Source organism: Gavia stellata, chromosome 16, assembly GCF_030936135.1.
Source record: "Gavia stellata isolate bGavSte3 chromosome 16, bGavSte3.hap2, whole genome shotgun sequence".
NCBI classification, from domain to species: Eukaryota; Metazoa; Chordata; class Aves; order Gaviiformes; family Gaviidae; genus Gavia; species Gavia stellata.
In genome coordinates this window covers 17,356,066-17,382,298 of record NC_082609.1, presented here as the reverse complement: position 1 = coordinate 17,382,298, position 26,233 = coordinate 17,356,066, and the positions used below count along the sequence as shown (strand labels likewise).

The 26,233-nt window shown below is 38.3% G+C and overlaps 1 protein-coding gene across 1 annotated transcript in view; it reads left to right on the top strand.

Moving 5' to 3' along the window:
* SLIT3 (slit guidance ligand 3) overlaps positions 1-26,233 on the top strand; it is a 534,144-nt gene that overhangs the window by 259,910 nt on the left and 248,001 nt on the right. The window contains exon 5 of the mRNA XM_059825130.1: positions 19,656-19,727. Within this exon, the coding sequence (XP_059681113.1) occupies positions 19,656-19,727 (72 nt within the window). The remainder of the gene's footprint in view (positions 1-19,655; positions 19,728-26,233) is intronic.

Genomic DNA, 26,233 nt, shown 5'->3' with positions numbered 1-26,233 from the left:
ATTAGTAAGCATTAAGTCAATCCCTTATCCGATAGACATTGACTGTATGCATCCTTGGCTCATTTAATCTTAGATTATTTGATTAAAAATGAAGTATTTAGTATTACTGTTACACATTAAAAATATTTTCTTAGTTTTAGACAATATTTATAATATGTTTTCTATATCAGCTGACAGAACGCTAGTTAAGTGAAAGAATAATAGAGCATTATATGCTAACAACCTGTATCTTACTGTGACTTTCTTTTCTGTATAATAGCACACTTAGATTTGAAGAAACATCTTCATTATTTTAAACATAAATATATTCACAAAATATATATTCTCTAACTATTGTCCCTTGACAAGTATGTTTTTAATAATAATTTGACATTTAAGTAAAATATACCTCTTCATCTCGTAAAGCTTAAAACAATAACTAATTAAAGCAGTAGTTCTGTTTTATTTGAGGAACAGTTATTTCTTTTGGAATGTGTTGTAAGCCTAGTTTTAAAGTAAATTAACCTTGTTCTCTGTTTATAAAATTGAAGTGTTCCATTCTGATGTCTTAATTTCAAGTTTCCTGCAGCAAAGTTGAGTGGCATGAGCGGTGGTGCACTGGGAAGCCAGGGAGGCCCCTGAGATCTTGGGAGGCAGCTTGCAAGGAGTATCATTTTCTTTCTCAAGATATGTTTTAATAGGGGTGCGTTAGTACTTTTTTTAAGATATTCCTGATGCTTGCAGTTGCAAGTTAGAGTACTGTGAGGCATCAAAGGACTGGAAGGACTTCTCCAGAAAATATTTTCTGACACTTCTGCACCAAGGACAGTGCATTTTGGTGTTAGAGCAAAACTGGGTTTCCTGCAATTTGTCATTTGCAGAGAATACTGCCTTTGAGATACTGGCCTAAAATATTGTGACATCTAAGTAGTTGAGTTTCATGTTGCAGTCATGTCTGCCATTTGAATTGTCCAAAAAAACCTGTAACTTCTCTTTTTTCATATTAAAAAAAAAAAAACAAAAAAAAACCCAAAACACAAAAAAACAGAAAAATAGTCCTCAGCAACTTCTTTAGTAATGAGAAAATCTGCTCATTAGGGCATTCCAGCTTTGATTCTGTAGTTTCTGTGATTTGGAGTCAGCTACCCAAATCTTAGGTCTCATTAACACTGAGGGTAAAACAATCTTTCTCTCAAGTGATTAGGTATCATCAGTCAAACATTTAAATAGTCTAATATGACTTTCCTATTAAGGACGACTGATGGTTTGGTCCTGCATAAGGTCTTTTGATTAGATGTTTTTCTTTTCTTTGAATACATGTGCCTCTCTGTGCATCCTTTTCCAAGAAGAACACAGCATATTTTATAACCAACCTGTACAGTTAGCTTAGAGCAAATACCATGAAGAAAAATTAAATTTACTCTCTCATAACCAATGAAATCCCCCCCATTATTCTGTAAATGTGGAACACTTCAGTAATTATCAGGGGTTTTCAGCTTCGCCTCATAGTATTGCCTAAGCGGAAATTAGTGCAGCTTTTCATTTTTAGTGGATTAAAAACTTGGGAAATAAATGCCGGTTTAAAAGTTACATATAACCTGTCAATTTGTTATATTCTGTTTCTTGGGTTCTGACAGTCCCTAGGAAAGCTAAAAATTAAAATAAGTTCTGATAATCATGTAGATACAGCTGTCTCCTAATAGCGATATATTGAGATGTCGCATGTGTCAGCCATTTTTACATAAAATGCAGTTTAGTCTTAAATGAAGTCAAAAGTAAAACTCTAGTAGTTTTTATTCAAGCTAAAAGTATTACCCTTGTATCTGCAGTTTCACGAATGACCATGAGAATTAAATTTAGGCATAAATGAAAGAGGGGAGATATTTTGAAAATGTACCATGGGACAACAGGCAAATTTAATGTCATCAATGCAGACAAGGGGAAAAAAAATGCAATGCTGAATTTTGAGAAAAGAACATACTCATTATGGTCTGAGTTTTGGAAGCAGTATTTAAAATGGTATATTTGGGCTTAAAGTCAACCATTAAAGAAAAGAATGAAATTTTTTCCTTTATAAGCATGAATTGCATTATATGCAACTAGTATGTGAGAGTGTTGTCTTTTTTTTCATTCCCTAGCAAAAGCCTCCAGCAACACCATAGCACATAAACTGTTGCTGTTGTCGACAAATCTAATGATGCTTTGCTCATCTGTCAAATTTTGCATTTAACTAGGCAAGTAGAATACCACAAAGCTGCTCTTCATTTGCAGAGAAAGCAGACTCACCTTGAAAGCAAGCAACAGCGTAAGACACCAATTCTAACACACTGGTCTCTGATTTCTGGTTAGGTGTACAACGGTTGTGGCTGTAGACACATTCACACACGTATTGTAATGAAGAGACTCTGCTAATGGAGAGGTCGCGACAGATAAATCAAGTGGAAAAGCTTTGACTTCTTTGTGTTATAACATCTTATTTAGGTCAGCAGCTGGCTGGCATGGGTTATTTTTTTCTGAAATGTATTTTATTAGGTATAAATTTAGAAATGTATGATGAATTAGCGTTTGGTATTTCTTTAGCTTTACCTGTTGACTACTGCAGTGAAAGGATAAAAAGCTACGCTGAAACAGATTAGCTGTGATGTTCAGAAGGTAATTGAACAATCTAAGTGGAATAATGCAATTTCAATAGAAAACAATTGGTTGTAGTTCAACTATATAAAGAAAACAGTGGGTGCCCTAATCAAATAAGAAATTCTTTTCTATTTTATTAAAATAATGGTACTTCAGTGTACGAGAAACATTGCTATAAAAGACAGCAAATTCTGTTTGTGTTAACCAACTGAAATCAGTTTAGATCTTGAATATTTGTAAGAGTAGTGGAGAGAGGTAGGATGAGGCTTAGATAAATTATTCCTGCTCTTCTTTCCTGACATTTCAGCTATCGTTCTTAGGATTTTTTTAACCTAACAAACTGATATATATCAAGGAGTTTATCCTTCACTGTCACGGAAGATGCTGCCATGGAATTCTGCTAAAGAAATCAATTTAATGGTTTGACAAAGGAGAAAAATTAGATTGGCATTACAGAGAAACATTTAATAAGGATAAGAAATAAAGTCAAAGCACTTGCAATGCACGTCTCTCACTGTTGTTCAAGTGTATCATTTAAAATACTGTTGGTAACCTTCGAGTGGGGAAGGTCTAGGGAAGCTGACCAGATGATGTTGGTTGACATGCAAAAGCATATAGCTGCTACATTTCTTAGTTCTGAATGACCATTGTCAAGTCATACTGGGCTTTTAAATATACTTTAGTAAGGGTTTTTACAATGTCCACTACAGATCGTAGAATGACAGTAAAATATTTTCTTGACATATTTACAAGCAAAATTTCCCAGCTGGAGCGTAATATATAGAAACCTTAAATTTAAATTATGCAAAGGTTTGAGCTGGACATTATTTTTCTAAAAAAATTCAGTAAATCTTTCAGCTGAAAGAAAAAATGAAGGAATAATAAATGCTCTTATTTTACTTAACTTTTTTTGTATGTGAAACTCCCCTGGGATGACTTTTCTTATCTTCAGTTTTTCTGTATTTGTTACTAGGCAATGATAGAGAGAATCACACCTGAGCAGAACTTTTTCCTTAGTCTGTTTTTAGCACAGGAAGAGGTGCTTTGTGTTGTCTGGTCACCTGCAGTCCTGCCGAGGGGGTCTGCTAGCACTTACAGGGAAGGCACTTTTGTAACTTCTCTCTTGAGACTACATATGCATTTTTCCGTGTGAGCTAGGTACTTCTCACCGGTAAAGGCACATGTCCCTTGACGTATCCTAGAGAGCTGAGCCACTGAGGTGGATGATGACTTTGTAAAGGCTGCAAAAGGTTATTTAGGACAAAGCCAGGAATTATGCTGGGAAAGGTAGCATCCAACACTTTCCTTTAACCCCTAGATGAGAATTGTCCATCCTTCTGACTGCAAGAGCCATTTGTTTTGGTTCTGTCTTTTTCTAAGGCTGTGTTGTATATTTTTGTACTTCTGAGCTGGCAACCTGCAAATTTGGGATTCATTATTCTAGAGTTTCCAATAGAGCAGGTGTTTCTGATCAATGTTACTTACATTTGCCTTCCACTGGGAAGCTAGTGAGGCCAGTGAGACCTGGGGTCGCAGCTTGCAAACTAAATTTTTTTTTTTTTTGAGATACGTTTTAATAGTAGTGGGTTAGTATTTTTTTATTTATTTATTTTAACGATGCTTGCAGTAGCAAGTTAGAGCACTGTGAAGCATCAAAGGACTGGAAGAGCTTCTTCTCCAAAATATATTTTCTGACACTTCTGCACAAGTTCTTCATGTATGGTCTAGATTTGGGAAAGTTACGTTTGGCCAGAGATGGTGGATACAAAATTGAAGCAAGTCCAGGATGGGAGTAGAAGTCCTCATTGCTGGTGGGGTAAGATCCATGCACCTCGAGACATTATGCTAGCATAGTCTGATACAGCAGTCTTTATAGTAACTGCATGTCTGGATAGAAAAGTTTTGCTTCCTTTTTGCTTGGGGGAAAGGCATAATAGTGAGCCTCAAAGGGGAAAAAGGCCTATAATCATTTAGGTTTTAGTGCTTCTTAATTCAAATGGTGTGCTACTTAGAGAATTTGATAAGAAGGATTAGAACTGGAAAAGAAAGACATTTTTAAAAGCAAAGCTATTACAGGGTTCATTACTTTATTTATATGTTCTCCAAAATCACATGAATGAAGGAAAAAAATGAGAGAAAAAAATACTGGCTTCAGTTCAGAATGTCAATTACTACTTTTTTAATCCTCTTTTCACAATTTATTTGACATCTTGAACACTAGCCAAAAAAGCTATTATAACTATAAAACATATTCATTGGTATAAATCTCATTAAGTTGAGCAATTTAATTAAGGTATTGACATGCTTAATTGATACGTGCAAGGAGAGACCATTTTCATATCTAATTTCCATATGCTTTCTGCTTTTAAAAAAACTAGCTCTCTAAAAATGTTATAGATTCAGCTAAGCCCTGTCATCCCCAAGGAGCACTTGCTACCATTTACCTTGATTTAGAGCCAACTACTCTTCTAAGTGGAGCTCCATTAAATGGATCTGATGTATGCCTGACTCAAACATGCGTCAGCTTCTCTTATGATCAATAGTGGAATATTTATATTAATAAAGCACCAAGTTAATTAAATAAAATAGTCTTCTGGGTAAACTTAAGATACTAGGGGATGGGCAGAGAATCAATATATTCTGCCATTTGAACATTAACTATGTGCTCTGAAATTTTATGTTACCTTAACAAAGATGCTTGCAGTGTGGGAGTCTCAGATGCACAGAAACTCCCAGTGCAGAAAGCTCCCAAGCGTCTTGTGCAGGATTTGCTTATCGAGTTAGAGAAAAACAAACAAAAAACCTTGGATCTGTTTGGCTTCTGTGACTGTCCTTCTCACTACTCCAAACACATGGGAAATCCTTTCTTTTGGGTTGGGACTGGACACAGTCAAGTAGGTATTTTCCCATTCCAGCCTTGCCAGAGAAGGAGTGTGCGTGAGTAACTTGCCAAGTAAGGGTTTGTCAGCGATAGTGAAGGGTCATAGACCACCTGTTTTGGTTTTGAAGAAAATACTCTAAAGAAATTTTTTAAAATTACCTTTAAAATAACCTGGCCACTCGTGAGCGTGTCTAGTGCTAGTGTATTGCGTGTTCAGCCATGAGGACAACTGTTCTTCAGCCTTTTCCAGCAGCATGGCCTGCAGCCGCTCCCATGGGCGCAGGGGCAAGTGGTGGAGCGCGCAGGGGCCGTGTTGCCATACCCCTGCTGAAACCCTCTTGGACAGAGCTGGGAAAGGGATTTCTACACGAGTGGGTCACTTCTGACTGGTATGGAAACCTACTCCTGTTAGAAATGTAATCCTAAGTCTCAGTCACAAATTCACATCATTGTTTTTCTCTGAAAAGGCAAACTCGGCTGTTCTTGTGGCATTGACGTTATTTCTATAACATGCAGATGGCCTTTGAAGGAAGCATTGCAATGCACCAATACTACTCTGTTCTACGTTTTATCTACATTTTAAGGCTCCAGTTCAATACAACAAAGTGAAAAAAGTCTGTGAAAAATACTGCAACTTTAGAAGAATACCTGATTTTGATAACCAAAGGAGATGTGTGCAAGGAAAAGAAAATCTTAATTCAATATTAATAGGTTATTCAGTCAGCTTAGAACTTGTTCTGTGTAAATATGTTACCATCTATTCAGTCAGGGGCACCATGGCATTGCTAAAAACACTGTCACCTCTGGTCCAGAGGTGAGCGGTTGTGTGCCAAAGCCCTCAGTGGAGGTGGAGAACAGAGCACTGCTGCCTGCAAGCTTCGCTGGCCGGCACCAGGCTCTTTCCTGCTCCCCTCTCGCACCTCTCAGGGTTGGTTTGAAGGCGATGAGTTAAAACTAAGGGAATTAGAGTGTGTTCATTTGGGCCTTCTCATTTTTAAAAACTCAGATGTGCTGCGCTGAACAGCAGTCATTGAGCATGCAGTGATTATGCAATGTCTCGTGACCATAACCTGGGGTCAGTATCTGAATGGAAGATTTCAATTAGCCCATTCTTTGCTGACTTCTTTGAGAGATGTGGTCTACCGTATGAACTGAACAAAATCATCATGTAAACCCACAGGGAGGTAGCATATGGATTAATGTGTAGAACTTATTAAAATGATCACTAGGAGTAGTTCTGGGCCATTGCAGGAAAATGGTGCTGATATTTTCCTGTGATGTACGATTTTGACCTGGTTAAAATATTTCAAATTACGAGGCACAATGGAAAAGCTGAAGGAATAGTCTCCTCTGCCTTATAGTGAATTTTGTCTCCCAGTAGCTAATATCAGCATTTCAGCATTTACTGAAAATACTTGGCTTTGTTTCTATTTTTGTATTAATATAGAACCTTCTGAAGAAGGCATACATGTTTGGTGTGTTTAATACTTCCAAATATGCTTCATATATGGACAAATATACTTTGGCTCTTGTCCAACATTACTAATCAAAGCATGTATGTTACATGTGAAAATTCAGAATATTTAATGGATGTAAAACTATACTTCTGCTGTCTTTAGTAAAGTGTTGTTAACGCATCTTAACTCTACCATTTAGTATTTGTTTTGCCTTTCTTCTATCATTCTTATGTTCTGTGATTTAGAAAGACTGAACAAAGAGTGCAAGCTAGAAACAACATTGGAACCATATGTGTTATAGTTGCATATGATCTATAGCATAATCATATAAATTTAACAGGGTGGGATAGGTTTAGTTAGAAAACCACTTTCTGGGTTAGACATAGTTCCCTGGTATTTAGAGTTGTCTTTCCAGAAATCAACTGTTCAAAGAAAGGGCAAGTGATTGCATCTGAGCTGGGATAAAGACAGATTCCACCATGAATTACTTTCTGGAACCAAACAAAACCCTTTGTGTATGGAACTGTGATGCAGAAATTGTTGTATTTTTTTGACTGACTCTTAGTTTCTGCCTCTTGATTGTTGGTTTTCTGTATGTACATCTGAAAGCAATGATGTGAATAAATAATATCAGAATGTAAACTTCCCAAGTTTTATAATGAAGTTAAATTTGTTTTTTTGATAAGCTAGAACTATTTGTGTCATATAAAAAGGTTTTAAATTTTATAGTATCAAATAGAAGATTTAAGGCGAAGTCATAGTCTTTAAATTGTGTGTGAATGTGTAATGTAGAACAAACAGTTTGCAAGATAACATGCCTCCTTGTTCATTGCTGGAAATGGCTGTGTTTAGTTTCAGTGTTCTTGGGCAATCAGTTTACTGCTGAGTTGTGACTTTGGGGTTTTTTTTCCACTTTGGTAGTGTGCATTGATTTTATTTAAAAAAGAATAATACTTCTGGATTGCAATTTCCTGGTCAGAAGTTTAGTCAGATGAATGCTGAGGAGGGGGGGAGCTGTGAGCTACCATTATCACTTGCATTGTTTGTCTTTTAATACCCATTTGAATGTAATACAGCATCTAAAGCTGCAAATACCGAGGCTTCTACTGTCTGAGTGACGTGAGTTCTCTCTGCCTTTGCATTTGAATGTATTTTTTTCCAAGTGACAGGCTGTATTTTGAAAGTAAAGCAAAGCATCTTTACCATCAAAAGCTTTCCTGTGAATCATTTTGTACTTAGTGCTATGTATACTTGACACCCCTTAGCTAATTGTTTTTTCAAAAGCTTGCTAAAGTAGTTGAACAGAGGTATCATAAATTGAAGAAACTTTAAGTATGGGTAGTTGAAAACCAAGTGTTGCTGTCAGGTGTAGTTTCTTCTGCAGACTCGCATAGCTGTAGTGGACTTTCTCTAAAGTCATCATCCTTCCCAGCAGCGACGAAATCAGATCACTCTGGAATTTGATATTCTTTGATTTGAGAGTCCTTCAACGATGAAACAGCAATGTGTAGACTTCTTGCTGCTTCCTTTTGGAGCCTGTTGTGCAGGAGGTCCTCCTCCCTCTCCCCGGTCAGCTGTCAGCTTTTTTATATTTAATTTTCTGAGCTGACATTGTCAATCTGAAATTCAGCAACATGCTTGACAGTGAGTCAGAGGAAAGCTGAGTTCATTTTTGGAAGTGGCTTTATGCACATAAATCCTTGTGCAGATTGCTGAAGCAAGGCATTTGCTGATGAATCAGAGGAGTGCCCTTGTTTCCTTGTCTTCTTCAGGAATAAAGCTCGAAATGTGCCACAAGAATCTTTGAGAGTTACTGTAAACAATTCACATGTGCCCACATCTCCCTATGAGTATTTTGGGTGTTTGGGGATAAAAATTGAATTTGTTTTTGAAGTAGAATCCGGAGGTTTTCGTAATGCAGTGTTTGGTTGGCTTCAGGGAACTTAACTCAGTTTGTAACTTAATCAGGCCGGGCTTGTTTGTAAGTGGCAATGAAGTCCTAGGGAGACTGTTAATTCTTGTGAATTTAGCTTAGTCTTCAGTAAAGTTTTAGCTCCTTGGTAGGTCATCTACGAAAGCATTAAAATAACAGAACACTCAGTAGGCTGAGTGACATGATTACAAGTTTAACTTCTTCTCTGGAGGAATTTAGCATTTTATGTGCACGTTAGCTGAAAAGTAATTTAGGTTTAGGTCTATGTTATGTTAACCTGTTTGTTCTACTAGTATACTTCATTTTCTGTATTTAAAACACCTATCTGCTATTTAGACACCTTTTTCTAAAGCGTAACACTATTGAATGACAAACTTTCTGCGCATGGAGTGGGCTGCTTGAAAGTGCTTTGCCCACCTGGATAGTCATTGGAAAAAAGAAATTATTTAGTTATGCTTTGTTGAATCTTTTCTTGTATGTGTGGATAAGGTAGCAGAATGAGGTTTGTAGGTATCATTCAGCTGTAATGATCAGGGTGGACCTGCTCTGAAAATAAATGAATAGCTTGTGGGTTCATGGAGCCTACTATAAAAAGGAGAAGCTGGTATTACTTCAACAGTTGCATCTTGCATGAATATCCCCAATAGAGTTAAGCACTTTGTGGTATTACATCTTGGTCTAATAAATCTAGATGTCATTTCCACATAGAAAAATGAATTAAGGCTCCAAACCAGTCTGAACTGTACCTTCTTACATCTGCAGTGTTTCACAGAGTCTTTCAGGGACTAAACGATTCATAGCAGGAAAGATATATAAAGGTGAAGTTGTAGAAGAAAAGTAGAAGCTAAAGTATTATGAAAGAAGGGACAAGGTGCATAAAGCTCTTTTGTCCTTTGTCTAGGGCTTCAGTACCTGTTAAAGGAGTACAGACCGCTGAATATCACTGGAATAGCTATTACTGGTCCAATATTATAATTTATTTTTAAAACTTCTATTATAGCTAAAGCAATAGTGGTACACTTTTTACGACAGAATAATAGCCTCTTGATAACCAGGGCTTAGCTATAACCAGAATGTTGTTTTTCTCACTGCAGTGCTTTCAAATAATTTGCAATTCATTTCTGCCTCACTAGAATAAATGGAATGTTGCTGTAGTTGTTTTTACTATCCATGGATTCTGTATAATTTTTATTGCTTTCATATAGCCGCAGAAATGCCTACGGTGATCATGCAAACGTATTAAATAATTGGCTTCCTTCAGGAGTACTTCATAAAAAATTAAGCCTAGATCTTTACACATGCAATTGCTACTTACTCCTACGAAAATAGTCTATTTTCACAGCTAAAGTACAGGATCACAGTCTGAATTAAATAAATACTATTATGATAATCGTTTTCATTCTACTGTGTGACGGTTAGGTGTATCAGGATATAACTGGTCAGGGAGGTATTTTTCTGACTATATCAGTAAAGTGCAAAAAATTCTTTCTTATAAAAATACTCATCATTAACAAAGGCAGAATTAAGTCAAGAAAGATCCTTAAAGAGCAAGTCTTCCTCCAGATGTTGATCAGTTATCCAGTGACGGTGTCGTTTATTAGCTCATGTTTCATGTACATGGTGAAGTCTTTCTAAATGTTTAAAAGAACAGAGGATACACATTTGTGCATGTTTCATAAGAGATTTTTAAAAATGTCTTGGTCACTTCAAACAAAAAACTTTGATTTCACATATTCATCTCCTAAAATAAAAACTCATCATATTTTGAAAAAGATATAACCGATAAACTGCAAATATTTTTTTCCTAAGTGAGCAGACTGGGCTTAAACAGGGGTTAATTTCTGGTCTGTGGAGATCAGAGGAGGGTAATATTGCCTACTGATTTTTAGAATTTGCAAATTATTTCTTTCCAATACAGCTCAACAGACAAAAATAGAAGACAGTCAACAGGTCAACAGTACAAAATTTGTTGGGTTTTTTTTAAATTAGCTTAAAATAAAGGAGCTTCCATATAGCTGAATTTCCCCTTCAGGAAGTATTAACATTAATAAGCAGCAAGAGAGCTTCTTGAATTCACATTGTTTTAGCAGCAAGCAAATATTTGCAAAAATGGAAAATCACTGGGAGATTCATTTCTTTCCACTGATGTCAGTGCTTCGCTCCTACCTCTTTGAGGTGTATGTTGTTCCTACTAAATCATTTTCGCGCCTCTGTGTCGTAATCTCACTTGGTCGAAGAACAGTGTAGTAGAAGTGCATTGGTAGAATTTGGTATTGCATAGGAACAACATCACATTGGGATCGCTTTGTTTTGTCAGTGATCCAGTTGCAAATGCGTAGTAGTTCTGGATAATTCCACGGTAAAAGAGATTTTTCTATCAAAATGAATCTCTCTTAAATACGTTGTCAGAATTGTGCGTGCTGTTTCTCTGCTGGCGGGCCAATCTCACCACATGTGGTAAGATTTGGTGTATAAATTGCATAAAATGGAATACCTAATGTATATGACTTTCAAGGTGGTTTTTTGTCTCTTCCCGCACCCTGCTAGAGTACCTTGCTCGAGTCACATACTGCCTCTCACTGCCTTCTCTGTAAAAAGGAAGGATTAATTATATTGATATGGTTTTGTAAAGCACTGAAGACATATGTTAAATAGTACTAATAAAGAAGCCTTATTGTCATTTATTAGTCAGAAGTTTTATCGTCTTTCTAGACGGGTACTTCTCTTCAAGTGTTTTTTCCGAGTCCACTGTCAGTTACTTTCCAATTCCTGCTCCTGGACATATCCAGAGTTGACTATAAAGACATTGAGGTAAAATTTCATTTTTGTGTGTATGTTCCAAAAGACTAAACAGATGCTGCTTTCTAAAATGAAAACTCTGATCTGTCTCAAGATGGGTGCTTTTAAAATAAGAGCCTCCTAAATGCTATCTGATCAGTATTTGCTCAGCATTTTGGAAATGGCAGGAGGAGGGAGGAAGAATTGTAAAAGTCATAAAGACAAACGTTGCCTTTAATTGGGCATTGACACATAGATTATTTTTACAGTTCATATAAAATAATATAAAAATATTTACTAATCTGATAAGAGATATCCTGGTAGGTTTAATTGTTTTCTGGTTTTGTATTGGGTGCATTGACAGCCAAATATTCTAGCCACTGTGTCTAATTTAGTGAAACAGAGCGGGATTTTTTTTTTTTTGTTTGAAGTGACCAAGAAATTTTTAAAAACCTCTTATGAAGCATGCACAAATGTGTATTCTCTGTTCTTTTAAACACTTAGAAAGACTTCACTGTGTACTGAGTGATTCCTGTAGTTGTGTCAGGACCGAAGTCATGAATCTGTCAAAGTCCAGTCAGGTTGGATCTCTTGAAGGGTCTTTATTAACAGATGGTTTTTAATTTGGCCTTGGAGAAGGCGGAAGATGATGCTAAAATAATTATCTACTGCTGAGATCTTTTTCCTCCTTGATTGCCTAGCAAACACCCTTCCCCAATCTTTAAGCTCAGCCTCTGTTTGGTGTCTTGTTCCTCGAAATGAGAATATGTGCACGTGACTGGTGTTAATTAGACTACATGAAGCTTTGAGTGAATGTTGAAGTATAGAAGTATAGAGTTAGCATCTATCACCTCACAATAAAACCAGATCAACAAAGAAATTGTGGTGTTTATTGTCTGGAAGCTTAGCAGTAGTACTTGTGCAGTAGTGCATGACTGTGTGAAAGCAGTGAGGACTGGTTTAATTGGAATTTTTGAGCTAAATTCCCTCCCTTAAAATAAACAAACCAAAACAAAACTAGAAAGAGTTTCTCAACAGCTTTCCAGAGCTTGAATTGAGAGCCAGCTGTATTATATTTAGCAAAAACACAATCACCTTGCATTGTTCAGGGTACAAAACATCTGTAGGACCTGTTCTTGTTTTGCACAACTCGGACGCTGTCAACATCTATGCTTTTATTGCAGTAGTAGCAGGAAGAAATTTTTTTCCTTTTAGAAAATCAGCAGTGATGCCAAGTTTCCACAGAATAAATGCTATACAATACTATTGTTCTTAAGCTTTTGCCTTGTAGCCCATCGGCAATGAGACTTATCCATTTTTCCTTTTAGACAGAGAGCTGTAACTGCTACTTTATGGTAAATACTGTCTTTTGCACTGAACATACAGAAAGGGAGAAGCCATTTCTTCACTGAGTGTGTAAGGCTCCTCCTGGGTGTAGAGGTGCTGATGTGAGTGTCAGAGTTGCCACACCTTGTTCTTATGACTATTGTAGTGAGCTGATTTGATCAATGCTTTTCCCACCTGGAAGGTGATAAATGTCTTGAAATCATCTTGCATATTTACAAGGCTCGAAGTTACTCAATTGTCCTCAACAGCTAAGTCAGTTATTTGTTAATCCATCTATAGAACGGGAAAAACTCTAATATTGAACAGTTTTGGAAATACTAGGGTGATAGCTCCTAGATAAGAATAGTATTTAGCTGTTGAAAATGTTAAATGTTGATTTTAACCATTAAAAAACCTGCCACACAGTTTTGGCAGAGCAGGAAAAATTCTTCTTCTGTTCTTTGCTGTAAATGAAAGGCCAGCTTAATGTGATACAAAGACATTTTAGCAAATGTGGTTGAATATATTTACAGAGTCCGTTTTGATCTGATTTCAACGTCTGCATCCTTGAGCTTGTGCATACTGGCACTTACACCTCCAGATACATTTACTACGCCAGTAATTTGGATGCATTTCTTGTGTACCTCAAGCACGGTGATCACCCTCTTGGCTCAGTCTTAACACGCTTTTAAGGCACAGCAGCCTTTGCAAGGGCACGCTTATTGCAAAGGAGACAGATCCACATCCTTCTGCACTGCTTCCTAAGAATAAGTGGCAGGAGCTGCATAAGAGGACGTGACTAGATTAACTGTAATATTGCTCACTTCTTTGAAGGGGCATTGTATTGATGGGCAAGAAAAAACTGTAGCAATTAGAAGAGAATCTGTGCTGCAGCCGTTCTGCTGCTGGTTTTATGATCCCGGTTATGCCACGCTTGAGGTTAAGCAGGGTTTGAGGCATTGCAAGTTGTTGTGGATTGTAATAGAAACTCTGGGAGACAACAAAGCCTTCTTGGGAATGTCAAGCCTTTAGCTAAAAGAAAAAGACACTGTGAATATTAATATTCTGTGCTGGAACTGCTACAGTTATAATTGAGTAAACTTCTTTTTTTTTTCCCCTATGGATTTCCTTTGTCTTTCTGTCTCTTTGCATATTACCCCATTTTTGTCTTGCAGACTCTTCCCTTAGTAAACATTGGTGCCTTTGCCCTCTCTCTTCCCTGTCTGTAGAAGTTATCTTCCCTCCAGCTCTTGCTCTATGAAGAAGCTGACTTGTTTCATTCCCTACTTCACTGACTTGCTTAGTTTTTATTATGTGTTACTTAGAGATACCTATTCTCTTTGGATTATACTCTCTAATTTTTCCCCATCTGTTACTCTTTAACTCCTTAATTGTGTTATTTAATTCAGTAAAACGTTGTAGGATAGAGTTTGTGTAACATGCTGTACAAATTAAAACTAATTCTAATGAGACAAATTGCAGTGACCAGGTTGTGTGAAGTATGTGACCTTTTGCAGAGTAGTTCAGCCTGATTTTAGTCCAGTTGTAAAGAAATGTTGGGTTGAAGAATAGTCACTAAACTTTCATGCACAAAACCTCAAAAAATTTTCATTTGATTTTATTTTGGTAAATGCATAAGACTGAAAAGGTTTTAACCCAGAAATCCTATTAGGTAAAAGAATGTAAACAAGCTACCAACATGGATTAACTAATTCTCATTTTTCTCAGCTGCACAGTCTGTAGCTGGAGTGAAGCTAGTGGGCAAAGTATTTATTTCTTAGCATTGGTGGCAGCGGACACTTTCTTAAAATCAGCCTTCATATCTTTCCATTGCTTGCTTTGCAAAATAAAACTGAACAACATAAACTTTCCAATATTGTTGTGTCAGGAAGAGATGATGGGAAACAATTGGTTCTTTTGCGCTCTCAAGCCCCCTACACATTGAATCAACCAGTGTTTGTCTTAGGGTTTTGTATCAGCTGCTACAAAGAGAGTTGTGTGTGACCTCTCCTTTCTTATTCCCAGAAGCAATTGAGTTGTGGTTAAGCTAGAAGGTACTTGAAGGAATCAGGTTAGATATTCTGGATTTTTCCTTCATTTTAGCTGAACATTGGTTCCATGTGTTAATGGTTAACTCTGTGAGTTTACTGTTTTATTATGGGATCAACACATGATAACAAACTGGGAAAGATATATGCTTGGCTGTGAAGCATTTGCTGTTGATGGCTAGTACTTTAAGTCTTCACATTAAGCTTTTTAGACACTAAAGGCAAGTCTAGTTCTTTATTGAATAACACTGAATGGTGATCTTTCTTCTTGCCCACTTGAGGGGGAGAAATGATAAGAGTAGTGTTCAACCACAATAAATACTTCTTAATCAAGTTGCTTTTCAGGTAGTTCTTTGTTTAAAAATAGTCTTTTTAAATTTTGGGATCTGTATGCCAAAAAAGATCTGGAAAATAACTGCTAAATGCTCAAAAGTTGGGGGGTTTTGTTGTTTTTGAAAAGGGAGACGATCCAAGTGTAATGCTATCAGTGTTTATTTTTTGGTTTTCATATAGTACATCTTACGTTCAGTAGCACTGTAACTTCGTGAGTTGTATTAAAGTAGCTATTTTAATGTTTTAGATCTGTAGTTCAAGTGAAGACTCTTATTTTATGAATGTTCATAGGATCTGTGTTCCAATTAACTGATTTATGTTCTGTCACTGGCAAATTAAAAAAAAAAAAAAGAATCTTAAAGTATTTTATTGCTATGTTAGACAGTTAAAATGTCAGTTAGGATGCAATGACCGGTGTTAAAGCAGGAAGCTAAAACCCCGCATTGTAGCAAAGACTACAGAGCCACTTAGAAAACGTCAGCAGTTTTGGGTGGTTTTTTTTCCTTTCCAATCCTTTTATCAGTAAGGCTCTTGCAATTCATATTTGAAGATCAGGAAAACAATATTAGACTTGCAGAGGGAGTTAATCTGTGTCCAAAGCATTTTAGTTAAATTAAAATAAAAACTAAAAAAATCTATCGACTTGTGCCAACTCTTGTTTGAGTCTGGATTAGACTAACGTGTGGTCTGCTGTGCTGTGAAGGCATGTGAGCCACAGCTGCTGGATTTTGTTAGCTCCTGCGTCTCTGATCTATGCAACTTGAAGTCAAAGTTCTTTAATATCTCGGTGGCTCCATTTCCCCATCTCTGAAATAAGAGTGCTTCCTTCGGTCACCGCATGCTGCTGGAAGCTGTTGGTCAAATGTGTCCAGTATCATCACCTGCTGTGCTTTTCACCTGGTCGGTTCCTCTGTGATCTGCTGCCGAGGCCTTTTCAAGCGTGTTTCCATCGAACAGGACCCCTGTATGAAGGAGGCAGGGGGACACTTCCAAAAAAGAGACTACACTTTATTGAGGCTGTGGTTGGCTGCAGAATCTCTGTGCCATTTGCACTGCTTGAAAGCTGTGTGGCAGGCTGAACTGGGTGAAACTTGCCTGTATTTATCAAAATCACAGGAAGAGTAATTCAATCCAAAACCATCCGTTTAGCTCAACATGTCTATTTTATCAGAATGCAAATGAACGTGTTTCCATTGTTGTTGGGCTTGCTGCTTTCTGTACAGAGGAACCTTTGTGAAGGAGGGTGCTGCTGACATGCTTACTAGTGTAGCTTCGTTTGTCCTCAGGTCAAGCGCTTTTGGTCAGCTCTCTAACATTGTCTATTAGGGTGGGGGTTTTTGGAAGTGTATATTTCTCTAAAGCTGAAATTTCTCAGATTTCCTCCTGAGGATCCATCATGCATCCAGGCATTGGACTCGTCTTCCATTACAGAAATAGATGGCTTGAAACCTGTGGCCAAGAAATAGGAAATGTATTAGTAGTCATCATTTATTTTTCTTCAGATTAGTTGTTTATTTTTTCGTGAATACCACAATTCTTTTTTGTCTGTCTGCCTTTTTAGGGTTTTGTTTTGGCCTCACATTAGTTTATCTGGTTTTCTGCAGTTATTATTCATAACTAATATTTATTTTACATACTCTCAGTGAGAGCTTCCCATTACGTCTGTTATGAGAAGTAGGGAATGAAAAGCTGAAACTGCAAGGAAAATCTGTGTAGCCAAGTTGCTTGTTACAGCCTTCTGCTCCCTCGGAGCAAATTTTGTGAAGTGCACGGGGTGAGCTTGGTTGGTGTTTGCTTGCTTACTTATGAAAGATGCTCCGCAGAAATTTGGCACAGTGTTAGGAAGCAGAGACGAACATTCTTCCTAACTGTCTCAAAAAGGAACGATTATAATTGTGAGAAGGTAGTTATGGAAAGTGAAGCATGCAGTTGTGAATTTCCTTCCGTGCGGCGTCACTAATGCCATGCAGGCTGTCAGTTCTTCAGACCACTACAGATATTTATGAAATCAGTCCACAGTCCTGGAGGTTTAGAGAGAGGCGGTATTGTTAGCTAGAGCAGCATGCCTAAATGGAAAATAAAATTAATACAATTTACCAGAAGATTGTCATAGAAAATGGATGAATTTCTTACAGTCCCCTGTTTTTGCCTGACTGCAAGTGAGAGCTGAGCATAAAGACAAAGCAGAAAGTAAGAATATAAATTAGCCCTTTTGGAACACAATAATACTAGAAAAAAATACTTGAAAACCTAATTTATTTTGAAACCTGATTTGAAATAATGCACAATAAAACGTCGGACAAATGCAACTTGAGGTGTTGGTGGGTTTAGCATGATTTTATCTGATCACACAATTCTTTGTCGAGCCCTTTTTGTTTGACTTTGTGTGTCTCCTGCTTTCAGATCTTACTCATTTTTGCCTTCCTAAGCCATTTTGTCACACTTTTACCATTGACTGTAGCTTTGCTGTGCCTCGCTGTCGCACCAAAGTGACTCCCTGTTGAGAAATAGGTCTTCAGCAGAAGACCTCCTTCTTATAGGTCTGAAATACACTTTACTTTTGACTCTTCTCCCTTCGGGTTGCCTGATCATTTGTCTGGGTTGAAGGTCTGTCTGTAAAGAACTAATATTTTGTTGCTGGCAAAAGAAAGGGGAGGTGAAGGAAGGGTCAGGGTGTGGATCAGTGTTAAACAAATTGTGAAGGTCAGAAAGAATTTTAATCTGGCTTGAAAAAGAGACTTGTATCCAGCAGCACATTTTTGTTTGTGATAGTCTGAATGGACAATTGTGGCTACTCTGAGAATTTGGTGTAGACTGCATGACTGGTATAAATTGAATTAGTCTCATGACAAGGACATAAGTCCCCTTTTTTTTCTCTCTGCCTGATGGAAAGCAGAAGAAAGCCCTGCGTGACACATCTTGACCCACAGTGTCACTGTGGGCTTTTGTGACAGGCTCTGATTTCTGGCCTCTCATTTGATAAAGCCAATTTGGTGGAGACTAGAAAGGAGGCTTGCTGCAACACCAAATGTACTTACAGAAAAGAGTATCTGGTGGTGAGTACAGATGACTGCCATTCAGTCTTAATAATCATTACAAAGCCAGGGTTTCTTTCTGAAAATGGGGCTTGTATAGCATAGGGACACAGGCACACCAAATGCTGCACTGTGTCATATCCTGCACCGTGGTATCACCTTACTTTGTCCTTTTCTCCAGCTATCCCTTTGCCTTCCATTTCCTCCATTTGCTTATTTCTTTTACTTTTCTTTCCCACTCTTCTGCCTTCCTTTCATCTTCCTACACTTCTCTCTTCCCCCCCACTGCATACCCTGAACCGGAGTGAAATCGCTCCCTCTTTTCCATGCTGACAGGGCACCAGCAAAGAAATCGTTGTGAGTGCTGCTTTTCCGTAGCCTGAAAACATCCCGACTTTCTGATTTTGTGTCCGTTTCCCTCCCATTCCTGATGCCCTCCTTCCTGCCTCCGCTGGTGCTGGTAGGGGGCTGCAAACTTGGAAAATTCCAGTGGAAATATTTATAGTGCATCAAAGGAAAAAGCAACTGAATGCAGGTTGTGTAACAGAAAACTGTAACCTGCAGTGCTCGTTGCTCTGCCTGCACTCGCAATGCAGATGTAATGATTTAAATTGAGACATTTTGTAATGTTTTAAGTACTAGAAAGACATTTTGCAATTCTTTTGTTGTTTTTTTTTTTTTTTCTTAAACAAGGTTAAAAATTCTGTCGTTCCCATTGATACACAATGCAGTGGGGGTTTTTAATGCAGTGGATCAAGATCTTTTCACTGTAAATTTACAAAAGTCTCAAGAGAATGATTGTCATGTTTTTCCTGAACATTAATTTCAAATAAGGGGCTGTAATCTGAGCACGGGTAGCCAAGTATTTTTGCAGTCAGTAAACAAACAGGAGCATGGTGAGAATATTCCATTTACACTACAGGTTTGCAATTTCAAGGCATAAGATTTGGTTGCAGGTACTCTGACAGCAAATCATGGCATTATGCCACCGTCAGGACCGCATTTGAGTGATGTTTTCTGGAAGTTCTGTCATTTGTATCATGAATTCTTGTGGTTTTCGTTGGAAAGGCATTTCAGCGCATGCCACAGACCTCTAGAAGAGATAAAGAAAATTGAAAACATCGTGTGGTGTAACAAATCCAGAAACATCTACTTTTCCAAGCATGTTTATGTTCCAGTATCTCATGTAGATTTGAGAAATGTGTTCTCTTTGTTAATACAACGTATTTTTTTTTCTCCTTCCTTATTCAGAGACCTGAGTGAAAACCAGATAAAAGGAATCCCTAGAAAGGCCTTTCGAGGAATCATTGATGTGAAGAACTTGTAAGTGACAACTTCATTAATATTTGCGGTAAAAAACGTTCTCCCTAGGTTACATCTGGCTGTTACAATTTGAGTACCACGTGCTCAGCTCTGTGCAACACAAAAGGGAGCTGTGGACCCTGCTGTGTGCAGCAGGTTATCGCCAAGGGCCTCGTGCTACTTTGGTCCGCATGTACACTGTGCAACACGCCTGGGGAAGTTTTGAGCAAAGAGTAAAATATACTTAAAGACTTTACCCCTCCCTGCAGTGTTGTCCTGCAAAATCCAGCGAAATCATGCTCCAAGCCTTGAAGCAAGATATGCATAGGAAAAGAACTGGTAGAGTTTGGGGGTGAAATTGAAATACTTCACAATTTTCTGTCACACCACTTGGGTGGGAAGTAAATACGGCAAAATGTGGCACACAGGCACAGTAGTCGAGCACGAATATCAGAAAATGAAAAAATAATGTGGGAAATTAACTGTGCATGCTTTGACAGTTTGTGTTGAAAATTAAAATCATTTTTAAAAGCCATTAAAGAGAGAAAAGTAGGTTTTGCTGTTTGTGCTGATGAAGCTGGTCTGTCTTAGCCATTTTCTACAGCATACAGTCTGAAATATGTGTAAATAAAGACTTTCAGCTCTATATTTCCAGAGCTGCTAGAGGCTCCTACATGTTACGTACCAGAAATGCATTTTTGTGCGCACCCACGCACTGATGCACCATTGCCATCGTTAGAGTCAACACAAGGTGAATTAAAAAAGGAAATAGCAGCCAGCAAGTTGGCAGAGAGTCAGGATTTCCTGAGAATACTTGCAGCCAGTCCCAGAACCATTTCAGAGCCATTAGTATTAGCGCTGTGTTACCCCACCAGTAGCTGAAATCTGATACCCCGCTGTGTTAAATATTGTAAGCGTAGTGTAAATAGTGTGGATTTTTTTTTTTGTTTATTTAGTAGAAGAATCAGAAGAAGGAGATCTAAAAAGAAGCACTTTTCTACGAACAGTCTTGCAACATACCCATGCTCTGTTTTCATTTCTTGCCCCAGTGAACAACCTCTTTAGAGTCCAGACTAAATTTTTGTCTGTAGGTAACATGGAAGCTGTTAAGGGCAGTCAACATGAGTCAGAGCATGCCCACGTCTGCATCCAAGGGCAAAGTGCAATTCTTGTACTATCTCTGGTGATGCTGTGTTGCAGGGAATATCACATCACTGGGCTTTGTGCAAGGGAGACAGGACTGCAAAAGACCAAAGCGGGACTTGCCCAAAACTGGGAAACACAGGCACAGGAGCAATGCTGTGGGATGCCCCCTGCTCTGTCTCTGAGTGCTGTGCAAGGTTCCTTTGGAGACTTTGGGATAGACAGGACGTGAAGACTTTTACACGTCGTATTACATTTACATCTGTTTCTGCAGGCATTCAGCATACTAAACTTGTGTCTCTTCAATGGTTTCTTACTTACTTCGTGTATATTCAACAGTGACTTTAGCTTTTCAGGTGTGAAGGCTTTTTCACCTGAATGTCAGCTTGAGAAAACACATCTTGAGGAGCCATTTAAACTCTTATAAACCTCCTCTTCAGTGGAGGAGCATCAGAGGACCTGTGTGAACAGGTCTAGTTTTCAAGACACAGGAAAATACTGGAGAATATAGCTTATCGTGGGAAGAAGTCTGTGGATTTTGGACAGAAGCGTGGCTTTTTTGTCATGTTAGCGTGAACTTTACTTACGTTGTGTAATCTAGAGGAACAATAGATGGTGTTTTGTTTCAGAAAATCTAACTTTCCCAGCTCTAATTCACTGTTAGTTGACTAACTTCATTTAAAATAGCAACATTTGCAGAGTTGATTTCACCTCTGGCAAGCTGTCAGAAAAATCACAGGTGTCCTTTATGTACCCAGTCTCAGTGCAGAAGGAACCACGGTCCCACCTTTACAAGAGCTGATAGCAAGGGATGGATGGCTGGAGTGCTTAGAGGAACTCTATAAATGTTGGGATCTAAAGCTTTAACAAAAAATTGTAACTGTCAAGTTAGGCAGTATATATTATTTTGCGGCAGTATGTATTATTTTGCTGTAAAAGACACAGTATCAGAAGTGCTTCTGTGTCACCACTCTTTCTGTCTTTCAGGAATACTGAAGTTATCACAGATCATAAAATAATTCTGGTTGGAAGTGACCTCTGGAGGTCATCTAGTCCAACCTCGGGCTCAGCAGGAGCACAAAGCTTAGTAGTCTAATTAATAGATTTGCTGATATGAGCCACAAGTACTGATTGTTTAGACAAATAGTAGGAGAAGCGGACTTTTCCCTCAAATCTATATTCATTTTTTCTTGATAAGGCATGGATGAATTGTGTATCCAGGGTGGTTCATTAGATCAGATGACTGTTGCTTCCAGACACAGATTAGTGGCCTATGAGTTGCTGCGAAAAATGTGACAAAATCTTGAGCCAATTTGCTGCTGGAAACGCATTAAAATTTCCGCAGCAATAACTGTAAGGGTGTGATGCAAGTTGAACCAAGTTAATATTTAAAGCTCTTAAAGCTTTAAGCAGTAAGCTTAAACATGCCAATTCCCATTCTCTGTCTAGATTTGGCAGCCAGATAGCTCCCTTCTGAGTCACAGACATGACCACGCCAGTGTGCGTGAGTATTGGAGCAGCTAACTAGAGGAGGAGAATGAGTCTTTGCCTTTCGGTGCCATTCAGCTGTTCGAACACCTGCACCGCTAATCGCTTGGTGACTCTCTGACATATATGCACTAATGTGATAGCAGCAGGGTTGGCAATTTCTATGGTTTTCACTTTGCAGATTTATTGTACTATCTCAGAGTTCTTGCACCTTATAAAGTGTGTCTTTGAGGGATCTTGGAGACTTTTAGACATAAGAAATAAAGTTACATATTCTCTTGCACTCCCCAACCCTTTCCAATTTGTCTTTAAAATTAATATAGGGAAAGGCTGGCACAGAATTGTCTCTGTTGTCATGGCTTGACATTCAACATGGCCTCAAATTCTTCCAGTTTCTACATAAAGTGTCCAAACGTCATGGCAAAAATAATAACGCTGTAGATACTACAATAGGGACACAGCAAGCGCTAGACCATGTGAAAGTCTCCAGATTAATGCTGTCTTTAACAGCAGTTTGGAAAGCTTCCCTCAGGAAAAAAATGCAGAGAACTTGATGCAATAGACTAAGCTGGGACATAAATTCCTTTTGGATACGGGCTCCAAAATATGTAGCCTAAGGGCTTAACATAAATAACAGTGGGTGCCATTTGGTAAACCCTGAGAGAACTACCCTATCTCAGCATGGCCATAGCAGTAAGCAACACAAAGTGGCAGGCTGTGTCCAGTTGGAGCATTCTGGTGTAAAAAAAAAAATAATAATAATTCCTGACTTTAAGGGAAGAGGTGCTTCTGCATGTGCTGAGGGATGAGAGTCTTTGGTGATGTTCCTCAAGCACCAGAACTGCAGAACTGGGTTGGTACCGATATGATTTTGGTCATTTAAAAAAATAAATGTGAAGATGATAGGGGAAAAAAAAGTGTTATAGAAAGCAGTGTTTCAGAATAGTTTTCACCATGCCTTTCTTTTTAAATGGTAAAGGCTTTCAGTCTTTTTTCATTCTCTTAGCAGAACGGTGAGCCCAGGAAAATGGGCTTGCATAAGGGCTGTGCTAAAGAGCAGCTTTTAAATGTCAGGGAGGCCACTGTTTTTGCATGAGACAAAGCCAAAGCAGAGGCTGGCAAGATGAGGTTTTAAAACTCCCAAGTGGAGGAAATTTTGTTGTGTGAATCATTTTCATATGAAGTGTTTTCTGCGGTTTGACTATAAAATCAAAGGAAGAATCTGCACACAAAGAATAAGCTAGTAAGTCTATTTCTAATTAAAATATAGCAATAATTATACAGCTTTTAGAAAGTTTCATGAACAGATAATGTCCATTACCAACAGTGAACTTATATGGGAATTTGGCGTAAACTGACACTTGGAACATATTGTAGAATAGATGCATAAATACTACTCAGTGGTCCTAAAAGAGTTGAACAAACAAGGGCAAGAGAGGGCCAGCTTGCAGTGCGCACCTGTATTCAATTTCTGTTTCTTATTACTTAGAGAACAGGAAATGTTTCTTGCAGGAATCTAGCCCCAAGTAAGCACATTTATTTCAAGAATTAAAGTATATGGATTTGGGTCTTGTTGAGCTTTGGGCTAACTCAGCACTGTCAGCCATGGCCTTCCATCAGAAAAATATATAGAGCCACTTCTTGGATTTCTGCACGTTTACCCTGCTTGTATCACATCTTGGCATTCAGATGAGTGTTTCTCTGGTGAGGCCTTCCTGCAGTTTCTGTTGAATTAGCCTACGCAGCCCACCTTACTGAGGGCAGCCGGATTCCCAGAATAGGAATATGCAGAGGTTGACTCAGAGAAAGATCCTGTAACAGCAGTAACCATTCTTTTAAGGTGTTGCTTGTGTTTATTGGCAGTATGCTCCCAGCTCTTCCTCTCGCTGTGCTCTCTTCAGGACTGTGAAGCTGAACATAACCAATCGAGCTGCGTGAGGATCGCAAAGCATTGTAGGAATGTGATTTTTGGAGGCATGATGTTATCGGGGCTTGTTGTGTTGCAGGGCTCATTCCCCCATAAGAAATGCACAGGACAGATTGCAAAGATTTACTCTTCCTGGCAAGTTGCTGCCCTGTGTCCTTTTGCAATCTCTTGACAGAAGTTTATTCCTTTGTTTTGCAGCATTGCAGTAAGGAAAATCAATAGCCTGAGACTTACCAGCAAGCAGAGATCTGTCTGAGACTAAAATGGCATGACTCTGGTTGTGTATTTCCCTAAGCCTTTGCTCCTGTGTCACCCATTCCTATCTTGTACTTCTCAGACTGAAGAAAAATCTACTTCCATAAGCAGTGAGAGTGCAAACGTACATCTCGCGTGTATACAGATGCACAGACTTAGTGTCAGTGTCTATGTCACTGCAGCCTCCATGACCCACAACAAGGAGCAAGTGCTGGTGGCAGAGCTGGGTCGTAGGAACTGGCCCGCATCCATACTGTCTATAGGGTTCAAGCTCTGCTGTGCACAGTCCTCACTTTCACATCAACATCTCCCAGCCAAGGAAACTACATGATTCACTGAAAGGAAAACATGAACACGTATGCAGTGCGGATGGGTGGGGAGAAGAGCAGAGCGGGAGCCAGCCTGACGGTGTAGACACCCCATTAGAACACCACACAGAGCTAGAGCCACATGAACTTAGAGTTACTGCTTTTTCTGTGAGGAGCTGCTGCCATTTCTTCTCCTTGATTCACTGGAACTCAGTTCTGTGCATATTCAGCTTCTGTCTTTTTCCTTTTGCAGGCTTTCACTACAAGATAGAATTTTGTAGCATTGGGATTCAGAAAAACAGAAGCTAACAGGTTCATCGGTGATGATAATACAGGCTCACTGCATTTCTGTCTAAATATTTCTCAGCCTCACATAAGATAATAGCTCATATTGCTAGACCTGCAAGCTGCTTTCCTTGTGTCCTGGGGCCACTTAGGAAGTTGTGGGTAATATCCTTCTTTATAGCCCTAAAGGTTCCTTTGGAGGAAGAAGTTAAGCATTGAGATTTTTTTTAAAAATGCAGAAATACATCAGCACATATGTAACATTTAACACTTCTGTAAGTCAGTACACATTTATTTTCCTAGTGGTTACATTACCTATGCAATGTAAAAAAATCAAAGCTGTGCGAGTACTGTAAAATATTTTAATGGCTATTAGTTTCCGTTTCTTATTTGTTAAATGGCTTTTCCTGGAAGACACTCTTACTTTTTCTGCATGCATCTACTATTAGCATCGATCCATGTGACTTTTACAAAAATTAAACGTCTAGATTGCACATTCAGGTTTTGGAAAAAGCTGAACTTGCTCTTTACGTTGAGAGGTATTTTGCATTCACCTACACAAAATACAAAAATGTTCCTATGTCATTTCTTTTTATCCATCAAAGCTGGCACTGCAGAGCATATTTGTAATTTTTGCCATCCGGCCATAGAATAGGAATAATTAAAGATATCTGTCAAGTTGAAATAATGCATAAACCCAAGGAAGTAATGATTGATTTGTGTGTAGCCATTTCACTAGCAGAAAGCAAGCAAGTGATTGTGAGTTATTTGCTGTACATAAATATGCAATGTATCTTAATGAAATGTTACACTAGAAAACTTAACTCCTTTAGTCTGGGTTCTCAAAGGAAGCTATTATCCAGAGGCCTCTGAAATTCCTGGCCTTAGTTTCTTGACATTTGTGTACAGTATTCGGTGTTACTATTGCAGTTTGCAGTAAAATAAAACAAAAGGGGGAAGATAAACAGTTGGCCAGATTTTCCACTCATTTAGTGTAAAATCTGGAATAAGTCTACTGCAGTCAGTGGTTGGCCTCAAATAAAAGCAATGAAATGGCTAGAGGAGAATTGATTATCGCATGTTGGCTTGTGTATTTGCTTATGTATCTTTCAATAGACCGA